General features: G+C 42.6%; 1 protein-coding gene across 1 annotated transcript in view; it reads left to right on the top strand.

Moving 5' to 3' along the window:
- Positions 1 to 16,294, top strand: part of SLC46A3 (solute carrier family 46 member 3) — a 52,018-nt gene extending 35,724 nt beyond the window's left edge. Inside the window, exons 4-6 of the mRNA XM_089685845.1 lie at positions 6,338 to 6,421; positions 10,135 to 10,291; positions 11,712 to 16,294. Of these exons, the coding sequence (XP_089541971.1) occupies positions 6,338 to 6,421; positions 10,135 to 10,291; positions 11,712 to 11,793 (323 nt within the window). The 3' untranslated portion in view covers positions 11,794 to 16,294. The remainder of the gene's footprint in view (positions 1 to 6,337; positions 6,422 to 10,134; positions 10,292 to 11,711) is intronic.
- Positions 16,295 to 17,281: the final 987 nt, after the last annotated feature.

Here is a 17,281-nt window from a genome sequence, read left to right as displayed (position 1 = left end):
AGGTCTGGGGCCCCCAGGCGGAGCGGCGGGTGCTGGACCCCCAGGCGGAGCGACAGGTCTCGGGCCCCCAGGCGGAGCGGCGGGCGCCGGACCCCCAGGCAGAGCGACAGGTCTCGGGCCCCCAGGCGGAGTGGCGGGCGCCGGACCCCCAGGCGGAGCGACAGGCACCGAGTCACCAGGCACGACAGTGGGCTCCGAGTCAACTGGCATGACCGTGGGCACTGGGTCAGACATTGGATCGTCTGGCTGGACAGCGGGCATCGGGTCACCAGGCATCAGGTCATTTGGCTCGACAGCGGGCACCGCGTCATCTGGCAAGGCAGTGGGCACAAAGTCACCAGGCACGACAGTGGGCTCTGAGTCAATTGGCACGACAGCGGGCACCGGGTCATCAGGTACCGGATCGTCTGGCTCGACAGCAGGCACCGGGTCATCTGGCGCTGGATCGTCTGGCTTGACAGCGGGCATCGGATCACCAGGCATGACCGCGGGCACTGGGTCATCAGGCATTGGATTGTCTGGCTCGACAGCGGGCATCGGGGCACCAGGTATGACAGCGGGCACTGGGTCACCAGGCATCAGGTCATTTGGCTCGCCAGCGGGCACTGCGTCACCTGGCAAGGCAGTGGGCACCGAGTCACCAGGCACGACAGCGGGCTCTGAGTCAATTGGCACGACAACGGGCACCGGGCCAACAGGTACCAGATCGTCTGGCTCGACAGCAGGCACCGGGTCATCTGGCGCTGGATCGTCTGGCTCAACAGCGGGCATCGGGTCACCAGGCATGACAGCGGGCACTGGGTCATCAGGCATTGGATCGTCTGGCTCGACAGCGGGCATCGGGTCACCTGGTATGACAGCGGGCACCGGGTCATCAGGTACCGGATCGTCTGGATCAACAGCGGGCATCGAGTCAACTGGCCTAATAGGATCATCAGGCTGGATCAGTTCATCAGGCTGGGTAGAAACATCATGCTAGGTAGTGGCATCAGGCTGAATGGAGGCATCAGGCTGAATAGAGGCATCAGGCCGGGTAGAGGCATCAGGCCGGGTAGAGGCATCAGGCTGGGTAGAGGCATCAGGCTGGGTACGGACATCAGGCTGGGTACAGACCTCAGGCTGAAGTGCGGGTGCCGAGGCACCAGGCTGAACCACGGAAGGCCGGTTCTCAGACGGCAGGCTGACCGGTTTGGATACTGGCAGGATGGTATTGGTTGGAAAGAATTCTCGCTTTTTTCTGGTTTTAACTACTGGAGCACTGCAAGTAAACGCAGGTCTGCAAACGAATGGAGCAGCTGAGGACAGAGAAGAGCTGGAGGATGGAACAGGGGAGGGAGCAGTTGCTACAGAGGACTTCTTTACAGGGTTAAAGGCAGGATAGGTGCAGCGAGTGGGAACAGGGTACTGACATGCGGTAGATAGCAGGGCAGGAGGAGCTGTTGGGAATGCAGGAATAGAGCTTTGAGGAAATAGATTAGAAGCAGGACTGGGTTTTTGCAAGCTGACTGAGGCTGGGTGCAACAAATCTGTCCATGTCTGCAGTATGGGTTGAACAAAGCTGAGCTTACACAAAGCCTGTCTGACCAAAGACTGCACTGCGTTTATACAATCTTTTAGTATCTGTGGTGAACATGCAGAATAACGCTCCAGAAAGTAATCCACATCATCCTCTAATAACCATACCAGGGACTCTACCTGGTCGGCACTAAATGGCGACCAGGTAGAAAGACGCCCAGGAAAAACACACACACCAAGGCAAAGACTGCAGGTCTGGCCATCACTTAAATACACCTGCATAAGCAGTTTCAGGTGTTTGGCTTACTGCAGGGTTGAGTCTCTGATTGCTGGGAGCACCCGCTGGCCAGCCCTGGTACTGCAGCCCACAAGGCAGGTGAGTCCCACCACTACTGGCAAGTCCATTCCTAACAGACAAACTCAGGTTTATGTCTTGGATTCACCCTGCTGGTGGGGAAGGGGACAAACAGACTAATTATCCAGGCCTGCTTGAAGCCCTTCATCCGGCCCTCCTCTCATCTCCCCCACCCTTTTTCCTCTTTCTTAATTTCCTTCACCCTTGTTCCCTGAATACCACCATAATAAATTAGTTTATTCCCCTACCCTAACTAAGTTCAAGTGTCCATTGTGGATAAGCTGCTCTTGAACTATTTTGGTGGACTTATTAACGACGTGGTCCGCAGCTAAAGGATCCATTCCCTATCACCTACCTACCCCGTCCTCTCTTTTAACCCCCCCCCCCTCCACACACACACACACACGCGCACACACTTTTTTTTTCTGGTTACACTCTTTGTTATGTAATTACATGTCTCACGCTACTGATAACTTTCACTCCTTAACCCCTCTCCAGCCCTTTAAATGGGTCTAAATGCCATGAGGCGGATGTGGGCATTCCAATCACGTGACTGCTGTGATTGGCAGGCACAGTGGTCACATGACTGGAAAAATCCCGATCACAAATTTGCATCTGGAGCTTTCCACTCAACAAGAGGCCGCATATATGTGCCAAGTCCCCGGGAACTGCCTAAAGTGGTTGTAAAGCCTTACATATTCCCAGTGAAGTGACTGGCCTCAGGTGATATGCAGAGATAAAACAAATCCTCCTACATAGGTTGTACCTGTCTATATACAGTCTTCTCTTCTCTAAATCCATTCAAAGTCCAGCTTGTGTGAGATTCCAGAAAGCAAGGGGCGGGAGCTTCAGTTAGACTCTGCCGAGCTCGGAAAGAGATGATTGTAGAGAAGAGACACGCCCCCCCTTTACACAGGAACATAGCTGAGGCCCCCCTTTACACAGGAACATAGCTGAGGCTGTCAGTCACAGGCTGTGTGCTGGAGCTTACTCCTCTGTCACCTTTTTTTCTCTTGGTGTTAGGAAAACTTGTCAGAAGTGACGTATACAGATAGCAGAGGAAGTAGACAGCAGACAGAAATTGCACACTATGCAAATGCACACTATAGAAAGATAAATGGTTAAAAGCTTTTGCTCTGCTGTAGCCCCACAGATTGGATGGCGGTGCCCTGTTTGTGTTTTTCTGTACTATAGAAAGACATGCTTTATTCATTAATGTCTGAGGTTTACAACCACTTGAAATACAAATCCACACTGCTGCAATCTATTTTGTAATCTATACTGTGGGTAATATATGTCAATGGAAAATGTTCAATAAAATCATTAGGCAAAAAAAAAACTTTTGGCTGGAAATTCACTTAAAAAGCATGTTGCAAATGAAAAGTGTGAAGTGACCCAGTAAAACCAGAAGTCTGCTTCTTTGGCAAACCTTTAATAATTCCTTTAAACGCTGTGGCATTCGCTCTTATCACAGTGATATTACTGCTTTCTACTTATATATATATATGGACTAAAATCTTCCTACATCCACCTTTCTCTATATGTTTTTGAAAGGTAAATTAGTCACTAGTTTAATTCAGAAGCATACCTTCTAAAAACACAGGAAACGTAGTGTTACTAAATCCAGGACCCTGCATTCACTATATCTGATCTCCCACAATACACACAACATGGAAATGCAATTATTTTAGTAAATATAAACTAATAAATACCTTTTCCCATCAGCAGTTGGAGCAGTCTTGTGACGTCTATCTGTGTCCAGCCCAGCACTAACTAAAGCTTATAGGAGGAGAATTCTTTCTGCTCTAGGAGGATAGAAATCCCCTGACCTCTGTCTGGACAGCGCTGATTGACCCTGTGATAATCACATACACTCTCCCAAGAAAAAAAGAAATATGAAATGGTCTATTTCTCAAAATGAATCCCAATGGATTTATCAGCTCGGAACTATGGTGCCGAGGGGGTTAAATGTAGATATTAATATCAATTGCTTCCTCCCATAGTAGGAATATATCACCATTATACCTTTTATAAATTAGTGGCTCCTTTCTTGGCATTTTGTATATTTTTCTCAGCCTCCCACTTGCTCATAAAAATATTTGGCACTGTGGGGGCATACTTTGCCCCCATAGCTACTATTTTGGGTATAGAAACAGTGATTATGCCAAAAATAGTTGTCTTTCATTGCGAATTCTAATGCATTTATCATAAATGCTGTATGCTTAATTTTTACATGGTTCTCTCTTCTACAGCATCTAGAGCATCCTTCTGTTTAATATTGGTGTATAATGACTCTACATCAATACTAGCTAATATATAATTATTATTTTTTTTTTTTGCTCTTAGTAGATTGATAAGTTCTTTACTATCCATAATATATGATGGAAATCCCCAAGGTATAGGTTGCAGGAAATGATCCAAATACTCTCCTGTCCTGGAGAAAATTGAATCAATTCCATTGACAATTGGTCTACCTGGGGGTTTCTCTGAATTTTTATGTATTTTAGGAACTTGATATATAATTGTTGTTTTGTGTACCTATGATATTAAATACTTTGCTTCCTTTTTATCCAGGACTTCCTCTTTCTGTGCCCTTTTTACTAGTTTTATTAGTTTGGCCTTTAATTTGTTTCCAGGATCCCCTTTAAGTTTCTCATATGTATCCTCATTATTAATCGATTAAGTTCCCTTTTAATAGTCATCTTTATTCAAGATAACTGTTCCCCCCCCCCCCCTTTGTCCGCAGGTTTAATAACTATATTTTTTTTCTTCTTTTTAATTCCTCCAATCCCTGTCTTATCTTTTTATTACCTCTGATGGGTTCTATATTGATGTTCTCAATTTCTTGTTCCATCATTAACCTAAACACCTGTAAACATTGGTTATTGCTAGACTTAGGGTTAAATCGAGATTGATTTCTCAATCCACTATGTTGATAGTATGTATGTATGCCTACAGAAGCAGCAGAGCAGCAGATCTATATTTTAGCACAATTCGTTTTAGTATTATTTATCAAGGAGCATCTGTGGCGTCTTGCCACAGATTCTCAATTGGATTTAGGTCTGGACTTTGACTGGGCTATTCTAACACATGAATATGCTTTGATCTAAACCATTCCATTGTAGCTCTGGCTGTATTAAACAGGATAGGGTCGTTGTCCTGCTGGAAGGTGAACCTCTGCCCCAGTCTCAAGTCTTTTGCAGACTCTAACAGGTTTTCTTCTACGATTGCCCTGTATTTGGCTCCATCCATCTTCCCATCAACTCTGATCAGCTTCCCTGTCCCAGCTAAAGAAAAGCATCTGCACAACGTGATGCTGCCACCACCATGTTTCATGGTGGGGATGGTGTGTTCAGGGTGATGTGCAGTGTTAGTTTTCCACCACACATAACATTTTGCTTTTAGGCCAAAAAGTTAAATCTTGGTCTCATCTGACCAGAGCACCTTCTTCCACATGTTTGATGTGTCCCCCACATGTCTTCTCTCAAACTGCAAATGGGACTTCTTATGGCTTTCTTTCAACAATGGCTTTCTTCTTGCCACTCTTCCATAAAGGCCAGATTTGTGGAGTGCACGACTAATAGTTGTCCTGTGGACAGATTCTCCCACCTGAGCTGTGGATCTCTGCAGCTCCTCCAGAGTTACCATGAGCCTCTTGGCTGCTTCTCTGATTAATGCTCTCCTTGCCCAGCCTTTCAGTTTTTAGTGGACTGCCACGTCTTGGTAGGTTTGCAGTTGTGCCATACTCTTTCCATTTTCGGATGATGGATTGAACAGTGCTCCGTGAGATGTTCAAAGATAGGGATATTTTTTTTATAACCTAACCCTGCTTTAAACTTCTCAATAATTTTATCCATGACATGTCTGGTGTGTTCCTTGGCCTTCATGATGCCGTTTGTTCACTAACGTTCTCTAACAAACCTCTGAGGGCTTCACAGTACAGCTGTATTTATACTGAGATTACATTACACACAGGTGGACTCTATTTACTAATTAGGTGGGGCTGAATACAAATGCACTCAACACTTTTCAGATATTTATTTGAAAAAAAAAGTTTGTAACCCATTTATCATTGTCCTTCCACTTCACAATTATGTGCCACTTTGTGTTGGTCTGTCATATAAAATCCCAATAAAGTTCATTTACATTTTTGGTTGTAACATGACAAAATGTGGAAAATTTCAAGGGGTATGAATACCTTTTCAAGGCACTGTACATGGTACAGCAGGCACATATCAGAAATATAAAATGTTAGGTTTACACACTCTTTAAAGCTGATATATGCTCAGGCATTTGGCAAGTGCTTCGGGTGTATAGCCAGCTTTATTGGCAGTCCATATTTATATATACAGTACAAGGAGAATGTTTAAAACTGAATTAATAACAAGAACAGATGAAATGTATGATAATGTTCCCTATTGGTGTTGGTAATAATAAATGTCTGTTATATAATTTTTTTTTTTACAGTGAGAGTTCCTCTTCTATTTTCTGCAATGCCTCTTCCAGTGATGAGGTCAATGATGTCCAAAGTAGTTTTGGAAAATGAACAAGGTAAAATGTTATACACTTTCTGTGAGCACAACCACAACACATACTAAGAGAAATTAAGGCCTTATGCATACAGGACGGTTTTGTATGAATACCTTACTCCTAGGGGTGTCGGGCAATAAACTCTCATGCATGTTAGCCTATGTGTCCATGCACACATAGGCCTTTAGCAGTGTTTAGAGGCAGGAAACAAAAAATCCACTGCCAGTACGTCCAGGAGCAGCAGAGTTTGGGCAGAAAAAATGCTTGACGCTTGTAAATGTGTCTAAACGTGTTTTAACGCTAGGTGCGTTTAGCGCTTGAGCATACATTCATATCAGTGGCCAGAATAAATGATTTATTCTGGTCAATAAACTGAAATAACACCCAAGTGTTTGATGCTTGTAAATGCACCTAAGCGCTTTGAAAAGCTTTAGACGCTTCTTCAAGCGTCAGGCATTTTTTCTGCAAAAACGCTGCTGGCTTTTTGAAGAGTTGAAAAAAATCTTGTTCATGAGGCCTAAAGAATAAGCCTACCCATAAATAAAAAAAAACACTTTCATTTGATTCTGGTTGGTTTGATGCCATGTTACTTCCTTGAAATTGGCCTTTAAATGGGGACGTTTCTGTTTGAAGTGCCAGCAATACTGCAGCACTGCAGATGTGACATATCTCACATGGTGGCTAATGTTTTCAACCACCCTCTACTAGATGGTTCATTGGAATATGTAGAAAATTCTGTACTTCAGTATAAGCTGAGCAAGATGTGTTATAATTGCAAGGGATGTGGATCCAGAATTCCAGGAGAATCAAACCTATGAGTTTACCCAAAACTGAATAATCAGCTTTGGGTGGAGTTGCTATTTAATAAGTTGACGGCTTTTCATCAACTTATTGATTATGTTTTTATAGAAAATATGAAAAATGAAAATAGGTACCGAGGGGCTAAACATATATTGAGAGCAGTGGTGTAACGTTAAAGCAGAGTTCCACTCACACTATAAAAAACTAAAAGGCAGCAGCTACAAAGACTGTAGCTGCTGAATTTTAAAACACAGCCACTCACCTGTCCCATGATCCCACGGTGTCCTCCCCACAGCCCGTTTCATCATCCGTCTGGTGTTCCAGGCGCCGGCATCATCACTGTGGGCACCCAGCTGTGACAGCTTGCGGCTTCACAGCCAGGTGCCCACTGCGCATGCGCGAGTAGTGGGAGTGGGTACCTGTGAATTTTGGGTACCCGCTCCCCAAAGGTGCCAATCCTTAATGGGGAGCAGGGGACCTTTCTTTAAAGCAGAACTTCCCCTTTTGGGTCCAGCTCCCCTTTACATATTAAGTAGTGGTGCACTAAAATGAAAATTCTGGTGCTGAAACCAAAACTTCAAAATGCACTTGGCTGAAAACCGAAATGCGCAGATTTTAAAAATGAATATATATATTTTTGGGAAAAAATATACTTTGATTAAAACAAAAATACCCCAATTTATTTCTAAAATATGAAAGAGGATGTTACGGTGAGTAAATAGATACCCAACATGTCACGCTTTAAAATTGCGCACACTCGTGGAATGGCATGAAACTGTGGTACTTAGAAATCTCCATGGGTGATGCTTTAAAAATTTCTACAGGTTAGCAGTGTAAAGTTACAGAGGAGGTCCTGTGCAAGAATTATTGCTCTTGCTCTGACATTCGTGGTGATACCACATATGTAATTAGTGTTCAAACCACACACATGTGGGCATGGCCTACGTATGCGTTCACTACTACGTGTGAGCACGGGGGGACGGGGGGACTTTAAACTTTTTTTTTTTATTTAATTTTTTTTTTTCTTTTGCACTGTCCCTTTAAATATTTGTAATCACTTTTACTCTTATCACAAGAAATGCATGCATCCCTTCTGATAGAAATAATTAGTGACAGCTCCTCTTTATGGAGAGATATGGGGTCAATAAGAACCCACATCTCTCCTCTGCAATGTAAAGCATTGGATCAAAAAAAGCATTGATCTAGTGCTTTAAAAAAATGGCCAGAACCGGAAGTGACATCACTCCGGTCCTCCAAGGGCATGAGATGAGTGGAGGCCATCTTTCCTTCACTGATCTCCATGCCCAGCGCCGGGATCGTTTGATTGTTTCTCAGGTAAAGCTGAGAACTATCGAGCGGTGGGCGGTGGCAGTAGTGCTAGGGAGGGGTGGCGGCGACAGCGGGCGAGGGGTGGGGTTTTTTTGGCACCTGTATCGGTGCTTTTTAAAATTTTGGCAGACAGCCGAAAGGGGTGTTTTTGTCCGAAATATTTCGGTATGTGGGTATAATTAAGCTTTGACAATAAAACCTGGAAGCTGATTGGTTTCTGTGCAGAACTATACCAGACGTTGCATGTTCCAGTTTTAATAAATCTCCCCCATATTGTCATAGTTGACACTGCCAGCTGAGAGTTAGCCAGGGAGACTCATTAAAATTTTGCTATGGGACCCCATGATCCATAGTTCTGTGACTGAGAGAGCTTTTAATATTGTAGCAGGGCCTTAGGTTATACAGTACATGCTCCCAAGCTCAGTTTCCCCCTGATCTGTAATGAACAATCAGTTGTTAACCTCCCAGCCTTCTCCTTTCCCTAATGTGTTTGCATTGCACCCTCTAGCCCAGCTCCCACCCAACAGGTGGGCTAATGTTTGTTACAAATAGGACTATTCTAAATAAAGGTAAAATACACTTTATTAGAAATACAAATAATTATAATCCTTTAAAAGAGAAGTATGGGTTTTAGAAGAAAAATTATATACTCACCTAGGCAGATGCAGCATCTGTCCCCTGCTTGCTCTGCAGTAAGAACTGAGTGTTCAAACACCGCTGATCACTCAGTTCTCACCCTCAGCTCTGAGCAGAGAGCGGTGACCGTCAGTCACTGGCTCTCTGTTCTGCCCCCCAGCACTCACTGGAACATTGGGCTGTGGAGGGGGCAAGATGGGCTGGCTCAGGTTCTCTCCGGATCACTGAAAGGCTGTGTCAGCTGCTGGTCCAGGCTTCTGGGCGGATCCTGACCATATGGTCGGAATCTTTCCACAGCCTGGACCCGCTTTGTGATGTCAGCCAACTGAGGGCTTTAGCTTTGGCTATACTTCTTTAAAAAAAAATATGTGAAAGTGAACATGAGCATGAAGGCAGTTGTGAATTTAGGCAAGATCCCATCGGCAGGTCACTGAAGAAAAGGAAAAAGGGACATTTACATTAGGTTTGGAGGTGGCATTAGGTAAGGGCAATGCAAATCTTGAATTAAAAACTATGTCACTCGACTTTAAAACATGGCAGTTTTTTTTTTATTTCTTTAAAGCAGTGGTGTAGTCTTGGTCAGATCGTAATGCTGCTTTTTAAGTGGATTCCATAATTTTGGGTGGACTGACCATTTTACTTTCATTGGTCCTGGAATGGGGGCCCTTTCATGCTGAGACTTCGGGGACTGACATATCAAGACCCAGCTTCCATTACTATATATTGACACAAGGCCTCTTTTTTGAAGGTTCCAGGGCAAAAGTTGTTACATTTTATAAACTATAAAATTTTATACATTTTATTCTTATAAACCATCTAGAAGACACAAGGTCCAAAATACAAATCAAGTCCTGTATACAAAATTTGCTCACTAGTTGCTACCCTGATCAATGTTAGACTTTACTTTCACTTTGTACATTTGAACCCCAGACTTGTCATTCACAGCTGCTTTATTTCCTCTGTTTCAGGAGCCCTGTTTGCATGCATCGCCTGTCTGGAGAGTTTAACCGGAAGCCTGACCATCGTGTTTTACAACAGCATCTATGCAGCCACAGTCTTGTGGTTTCCAGGCTTTTGTTTCCTGTTATCAGCTGCACTCTGCTTAATTCCATTAGGAGTAGTGTGGTAAGAGGCTTTGTTTGTGGTATTTACACAAAAATCTAATTTCCTAGTTAAAGTATTTTATATACATACCATCAATTAATTTAATTTTTTGTAAAGATTAGACATTATGTAATTACGATTCTAAAGGCCTCTTAGTCAAACAGAATAAGTTTGCGATGGACATGAGCTGTGAATTTGGTTACTGATTAGATTGGATGAGGATTCTTTTCCCTTATGGTAATGAATTTATTGATTGCTGGGATAGACTTTTATGTGCTTGCGGTAAAGATGGTTATACATGGACAAATCCTGACATGCAATTTGGCTAATTTTGGTACAATTATTCCCTAAGTGAAGCAACAAACGAACAAAGAACAAATGTATAAGGAGTTTGATTGGAATCTGTTTATTTCTGTTAATGCCTTAAGCCGGCTATAGTTGGATTGAATCTCCACGGGTTCAGCAGGGATTGTTCAAGATTTGATCCATCTAGGAGCAGGCTGATTGTACTTAAGTCGTTCAATCGACGTGGGTACAACCAGCACGTTGGATTTTTAGCATGTCTGATTTTTAGCATGTCAGATTTTTAGCATGTGATTACTGCGGCTATAGCTGCTGTAATCATTGCATCTACCCTGCAAGGATGGCTTTCCACAACCCCCCTGCTGGGAAAACACAATAGCTCAGTGGGAGGGATACCCCCATCAACACACCCCTGTGGTTACAGAAAAGAAAGTTGCATGATCTATGGCTTGCCTTGAGATAGATGGCCTTTTTAAGAGTCAGCCACCCAATGTTTATAGGGTTCATTAAACTGTCCGAGCCGCCATCCTGCAGTGTGCACCAACAGCTATATTTTGCACTGTATTCAGTGGATCAGCCAAATGCTCACGCATACTGTATAGCTGCCGTTTATAGGGTCATCAATCCTCAGAAACAGCAGTTATTAAATCACTTTGTTTCTACTAAGTGACGCCCAATGGGGTGTTTAGGAAGCCCCTTAATCACCCAGCTACACAAATTGTACAGATGATTACAGATATGAAATGAGCATCGTCCAATCCAGCTGTTTATTCATGTGTCTGAGTAGATGCTGCCAAACAAATGCACAGTGCTGCCCAGATACTTTTTGGAAATTTTCTTGGCATACAACTAGGCCTTCCATAGGAAGCCTGTCAACAGGTTGGTGGGCATTAATTTTGAAGAGAATGGATTCTGAGCTGTACATATATACATAGAATGATTCAGGATGGAGAAGATGTCTAAATAGGGGCTGTGTAGTGCTTGGCAGGACACACAATAAAACATATTGGCATAACTACAGAAGTATAATGCATATTTATGTTCAATAGCAGGGGGCAGATAGGATAATTCACTTTTAAGTGCAAATACCCTTTAAGAAGAGAACATGCTAACATTTGTCTCTAATTTCTAATTGCAGGCTCTTGCTCTGTGTTGGCTATCAAGAAACGGACCATATTCTTCTTGTTAATGAAGAATCCAGCACTGAAGTGGAATCTTGAATGATAGAAATCATGACTGACAAGCACTTTAAATCTGAGACCACTTGTCATCCTCACTTCCTAAATACTTCTCTTTATTATGGCACCTGTTCCTGGCTGAACTAGTCTTTTTTCCTTTTTCACCAGCATAAAATAAGGACCCTTGATCTATACAGTATTCACCAGGTTTGTTAATGAGTTAGATTTTGGTTATTTAATGCACACATGAGTTTAGGGGAGAACTTCATAAAAAAAAGTAAAATCTTTTGTGGAGGTAAGTGTAATATATACATTCGGTATGTTTTGTGACATCCTTTACTAGACACCCTCAGCTCTCTTCCTGTGCACTTGATGCCCACACATTTGTGATCACTGTTATGTTCTTTAAAGCCTACACTGAAGTGGTTGTCCCCTAGGAAGGCCACGAGTAGAACTGTTATGGTGCCTCCTTACAGGTGATAAAGGTTCACCCAGAGAATGGAGTCTAAGAACCAGTCAGTCTTCACCAGAGCACTCTGCAAAGGATTATGGCTAGGAACCCTAGTGGCCCCTGGATTACTTTGCTACAAACTGCCATCAGGTTGAGGCCCCCTAGTTGAAGATTTGCAACTGTGCAGAGACAGTGGGCAAGGCAGAAGACTGAAGATTAGTCTGATTCAAGCAGGGATTGTGACAAACCGCTAGAAGAGAGCAGGGGTCTTGGCAGGCAACAAGACGAGGGTAGTTAGGCAGTCTAGGTTTGCAATGAGTAGGCAATAGACAAGTCTGTAAGAAAGACAGTAGTCACGTTCAAGCAGAAGTAAAGGCAGGCAGTAAGCAGAGGGTAATGAAGCAGTCAAGGTTTGAAAAAGATAAGCAGTAGACAGGACAGAAGATGGGTCAGCAGCAATCATGCAAAAGCGGGCTTCAGTGTTTATAGTGACCAGGTAGCTTATAAGAACACGTGGCACATCCCTGTTCAAAGAATGTTGCTTAAATACCCTCTTAGCTACTCCCAGCATCATTAGCGTGTGCTGATGCCTGTTGGAAAACCAGGGTTGAACTGTAAGAAGTCAGAAGAAAATCCAGAGCTATAGCAGGGCAGAGAAAGCTGGAACAAAGCTGGAAATGAGCGAAGCTTGAACAGAGCATAGGGAGATTTAATGCATCATTTCATTGGGAAGGACACTGTGTAACTTTTCTGCAGTGCAAAGCATTTGACCTAATCTTCCTGCACTTTATCTTTAACAAGCTGCGATATGTTGGTGTACTTCATGCTCACTGACTTAGGAAATGCAATGAGTAAAGAGGATGCACAAAGTGCTGTGACCTGTAGCACTCTTCCAAGAAGATCATCTTCATATCAGTGTGCACCCCTTTATATAAGGGCTCATGTACACGGGGCGTTTGTAAAACTCTTCTGAACTATGGAAACTGCTGGAAAACTTAGGTTAAAAAACGTCAGTTTAAACAGGTTTGCATACCGCGTTTATGCAAGTTTAGCCGTGTTTATGCGCATTTTTGTTCAGAATCGTTTTTAAAAGATAACCTCAGGAGACCCTCCCAAATGCCCAGAATGCACTGAAAAATAGTAAATAATTAACTATTTCAGACATTTTGAGAGAAATAGAGAGAGCAGAAGCAGAGAGAGCAGTATGTGTTGAGATGACCTGTCTTTTCTGGTTGTATTCACTATGGATCCCATCATGACCATAATGCAGCACGCTCTACCATTTTTTCCTTCACGCGAAACCTGAAACTGACTGCGCTGGTGTACCAGGTCTATTTGAATACATGGAAAACGCTGTGCATGCATTTCTGATGATGAAAAAAGGCTCTGGACAGCATCTGGATATGGAACAGTTAAAAAACGGTTCTAAACTCAAACACTTATAAACGCGGTTAACCGCGTTTACATGCATTTACAAGCATTTGGCATTTGAGTCGCCGGTAAAATCTACTCCCGAATGCGAGTTTGGTGCGTTAAAAAAAAGACTGTAAACGCAACTGCCTGTAAATGACATAGTGTAAATGGACACATAGGAAAACATTAGGGAGAGTTCAGGGGCTGCTGAAAAAAAAACGCTGAACAGCTCCTGAACGTGAGTTTATCAGCTGCAGTGTACATGAGCCCTAAGGCTGCGTTTCATGAATACCCCCTGGTGGCATCATCCTTTTTTCTTGTACCCCAAGACATATATAATTTATTACCAGTAATCCATCAGCATGTATATTTATTTTCTAAATTGTAAATTATCAGATGAGTCCAATATATAATTTACAGCGTTGTAGTGAATTTATTTTGATCCTCTAAATTGTGTAAAAAGGCTGTTTGGTCCTCCTTATTCAAATGTCCATGCTGAGAAGACAGACTGAACCTGTATCCCTTCTGCACATACTCAGTTTAGTGTGTATTGCTAGAGAGGTTTTTTTTTCTTGGGAGAGTGCATGTGATCAGCACAGGGCCAATCAGCACTGTCCAGACAGACGTCAGGGGTTTTACATCCTTCTAGAGCAGAAAGAAAACTCCTAGAAGATTTACCCACTTTAACCAGTGCTCTGCTGAAGTCACAAGACTGCTCTAACTGCTGATGAGAAAAGGTATTTAGCAGTTTATATTTACTAAAATAATTGCACTTCCATGTTGTGTGTACTGTGGGAGACCAGATATAGTGAATGCAGGGTCCTGGGTTTAGTAATACTTTAAGTACTTAAAGCGATTCTAAAGGTTCCTTTTTTTTTTTTTAAATAAACGTGTTCTACTTACCTGCTCTGTGCAGTGGTGTTGCACAGTGCAGCCTGGATCCTCCTCTTCTTGGGTCCCCCGCCGGTGCTCTTGGCCCCTCCTTTCTGTCGGGTGCCCCCATAGCAAGCAGCTTGCTATGGGGGCACCCAAGCAGGCTGTTCAGAAGTCGCTGTTCTGTGTGTCCATTCACACACAGAGCTGTGGCTTGGCCCCGCCCCCTCTCTCTCCTCATTGGCTGACTGGCTGTTATTGACAGCAGTGGGAGCCAACGGCACCCGCTTGCTGTCTCAGCCAATAAGGAGGCAGAGACCCGGGACAGCTGAGGCTGTTGTGCACCTAGATGGATCGTCGGGGCTGGGGGCACTGCTGTACACAGAAGGTTTTTTACCTTCATGCATAGAATGCATGAAGGTAAAAAACCTTGAGCCTTTACAACAACTTTAATACCAGATATATTTTTTAAATGTTGTAAATTTACTGGAGCTAGGAGTAAGGTAGGTATTTTCCCCCTAATTACAGTGCAGGGGAATCCCACTGCAAAGGTGGATTTTTGTTTTCATTTTCACAGATCACTATGATTCCCTCTACATGTAACTTTTAGAGAGATCACATTTTGTTACTTTGTCCAAACATGTAAGTATGGAACACCTTCTTTTAAGTTAGGCAGAATGCTTCTAAAAGTCCAAATAATGCTATGCATGAGCATGTCCTACTAAGAGTTCTGCAAACTTAAAACATGCCAGGGTTCAGGTTAAAGTTGGTAATCCAGTAGCATGACTAAAGAGTAGGTAACTAAGTTTACATGAATTCAGCTGCAGCATGACCCAAGAACCCAAGGTGCTCTGGTGAAGAGCAGCTTCAGATCCTCTATGTCACTGTTGGGCAGTAAGGATGCCCATTGCAGCTTCTTGACCAGTAGTAAAGTCTGGGAGGTTGGAAGAGGTGGGTCCAAGGGTGACTTATGCCTAGTATACACGATAAGAAAATCAGGAAAAAAATACCGCCTTTGAAGCAATCGTACAATAATCTGATCGTTAGTACATAGCTTTCGAGAACCGATCACGACAGTTCATGCATAATTATCTGAAGGGACAGATGCGAAAAAATGTTCTTGTACGATTCCAGAACAAACAATATTTCATTTATTCAGTACAATATTTGTCCAAACAAAAGACTACGCATGCTCAGAAACAAAAGAATACATTACAATACAATACATTGCATCATTGTATTCTGTCATACGAGAATTTTCGTAACTTTAGTAACCTATTAGTTTTTGATATGAGGCTAGGATGCAAAAAAAAAAAACAACAATCATTCATCTGATATTCTCATTGTGTGTAGAAGTCTTCAGAGTCTGAATTTGCATAATAGAGCTTCCCAAATTTCTGGCCATTCTGCAGTATGTGGATGCCAGCCCTTCAGTCTTGATGACCGTTTACCAGTTTTAAACTGCAAGGTTGAATTTAATGCTGGACTAGATATGAAATGGACTAGTCAATGTGTGAAAAAAAGATTTAATAAAGATTTATATAGTAATGATTTTCACCAGCCAAGTATTATATGAATGTTGTATTATGGCACTTGATCTCAGAATTTAATGATTAGATTTCTGAATTCTAATAATCGCAGTATGAAAAAGATCAATATGCTTTCTTTGTAACAGCACAAATTAAAGGGAAATTCTTTGCATCGCCATGTATTAAGTACTTAATACCAGAGATATTTTTGAAATTTTGTAACTAATGTTTTTTAGTTTTGTTATACATATAGGAGCATATTAAAATATATAACCAATCTGTTGAATGCGTGATGGTGATTATTCTGGGTCTGACTGCAATAATCAGTCTTTTGTTAGCAAATACAGAAATGTGCCACAATTTCTGTGTACCGTGTGCAGCTGTGTAGCTTCCCAGAATACCAGAATCAGCACTTTGAAGCAAACTGTGTATTAAAGTGGATCTATACTCACCTTCACTCCAAGCTGCGGTGTCCCGGAGCTCCTGTACTGGCCTCTGAAATCTTTGGCCTGTCTTCTTCTTGGTACCGATCTTCAAATGACGTGACCCCTACGCATGTGCAGGAGTTCATTCATCTCTGCATTGCTGAAATTTTCAAGAAGTTCATTCATCTCTGCATTGCTGAAATTTTCCAGGAGTTCATTCATCTCTGCATTGCTGAAATTTTCAAGGAGTTCATTCATCTCTGCATTGCTGAAATTTTCCAGGAGTTCATTCATCTCTGCATTGCCAAACTATTCCAGGAATTCATTCATCTCTGCATTGCGGAAATTTTCCAGAAGTTCATTCATCTCTGCATTGCTGAAATGTTCCACTGAGCTGGGCATGCATGAACAGAAAGGAAAGGCAGGTACAGGGCTTTAATGCAGAAGATATAGCATGTCTCTTCTGCAATTAAAAATGCTTGTACACATTTTTTTTTCTTTATTACAGTTCCTTTTTTTTGTGTAATAAAGAGACAATTCACCCAGTACGAATATATCTAAGTTATGGGTAGATGTCATTGGGCTGATTGCTAACTGGCTTCTTATATCGTTTAAGAAACTTCCAAATTGCATTAAAGAAATATTGTTTTTCACATTGTGCAGCATCAGTACAGCACAAAAAAATCAAGCATGTATTCTCAACTCCAAGAGATCCTTCTATTGCTCTCAGCCTCCTCTAAATCTCCAAATTCCATTTTTTTTTTACTTTTGCTGCTGTGATTTGACTTCCTGTTAGAGGGTGACTACCCTCATTCTCCATGGTCCACCCTCTCTTGCTT

This window comes from Staurois parvus, unplaced genomic scaffold, assembly GCF_062004578.1.
Source record: "Staurois parvus isolate SC_StPar_1 unplaced genomic scaffold, SC_StPar_1.0 ptg000387l, whole genome shotgun sequence".
NCBI lineage: Eukaryota > Metazoa > Chordata > Amphibia > Anura > Ranidae > Staurois > Staurois parvus.
The sequence above is the reverse complement of the archived record's forward strand: the minus strand, read 5'-3'. Positions and strand labels throughout refer to the sequence as shown.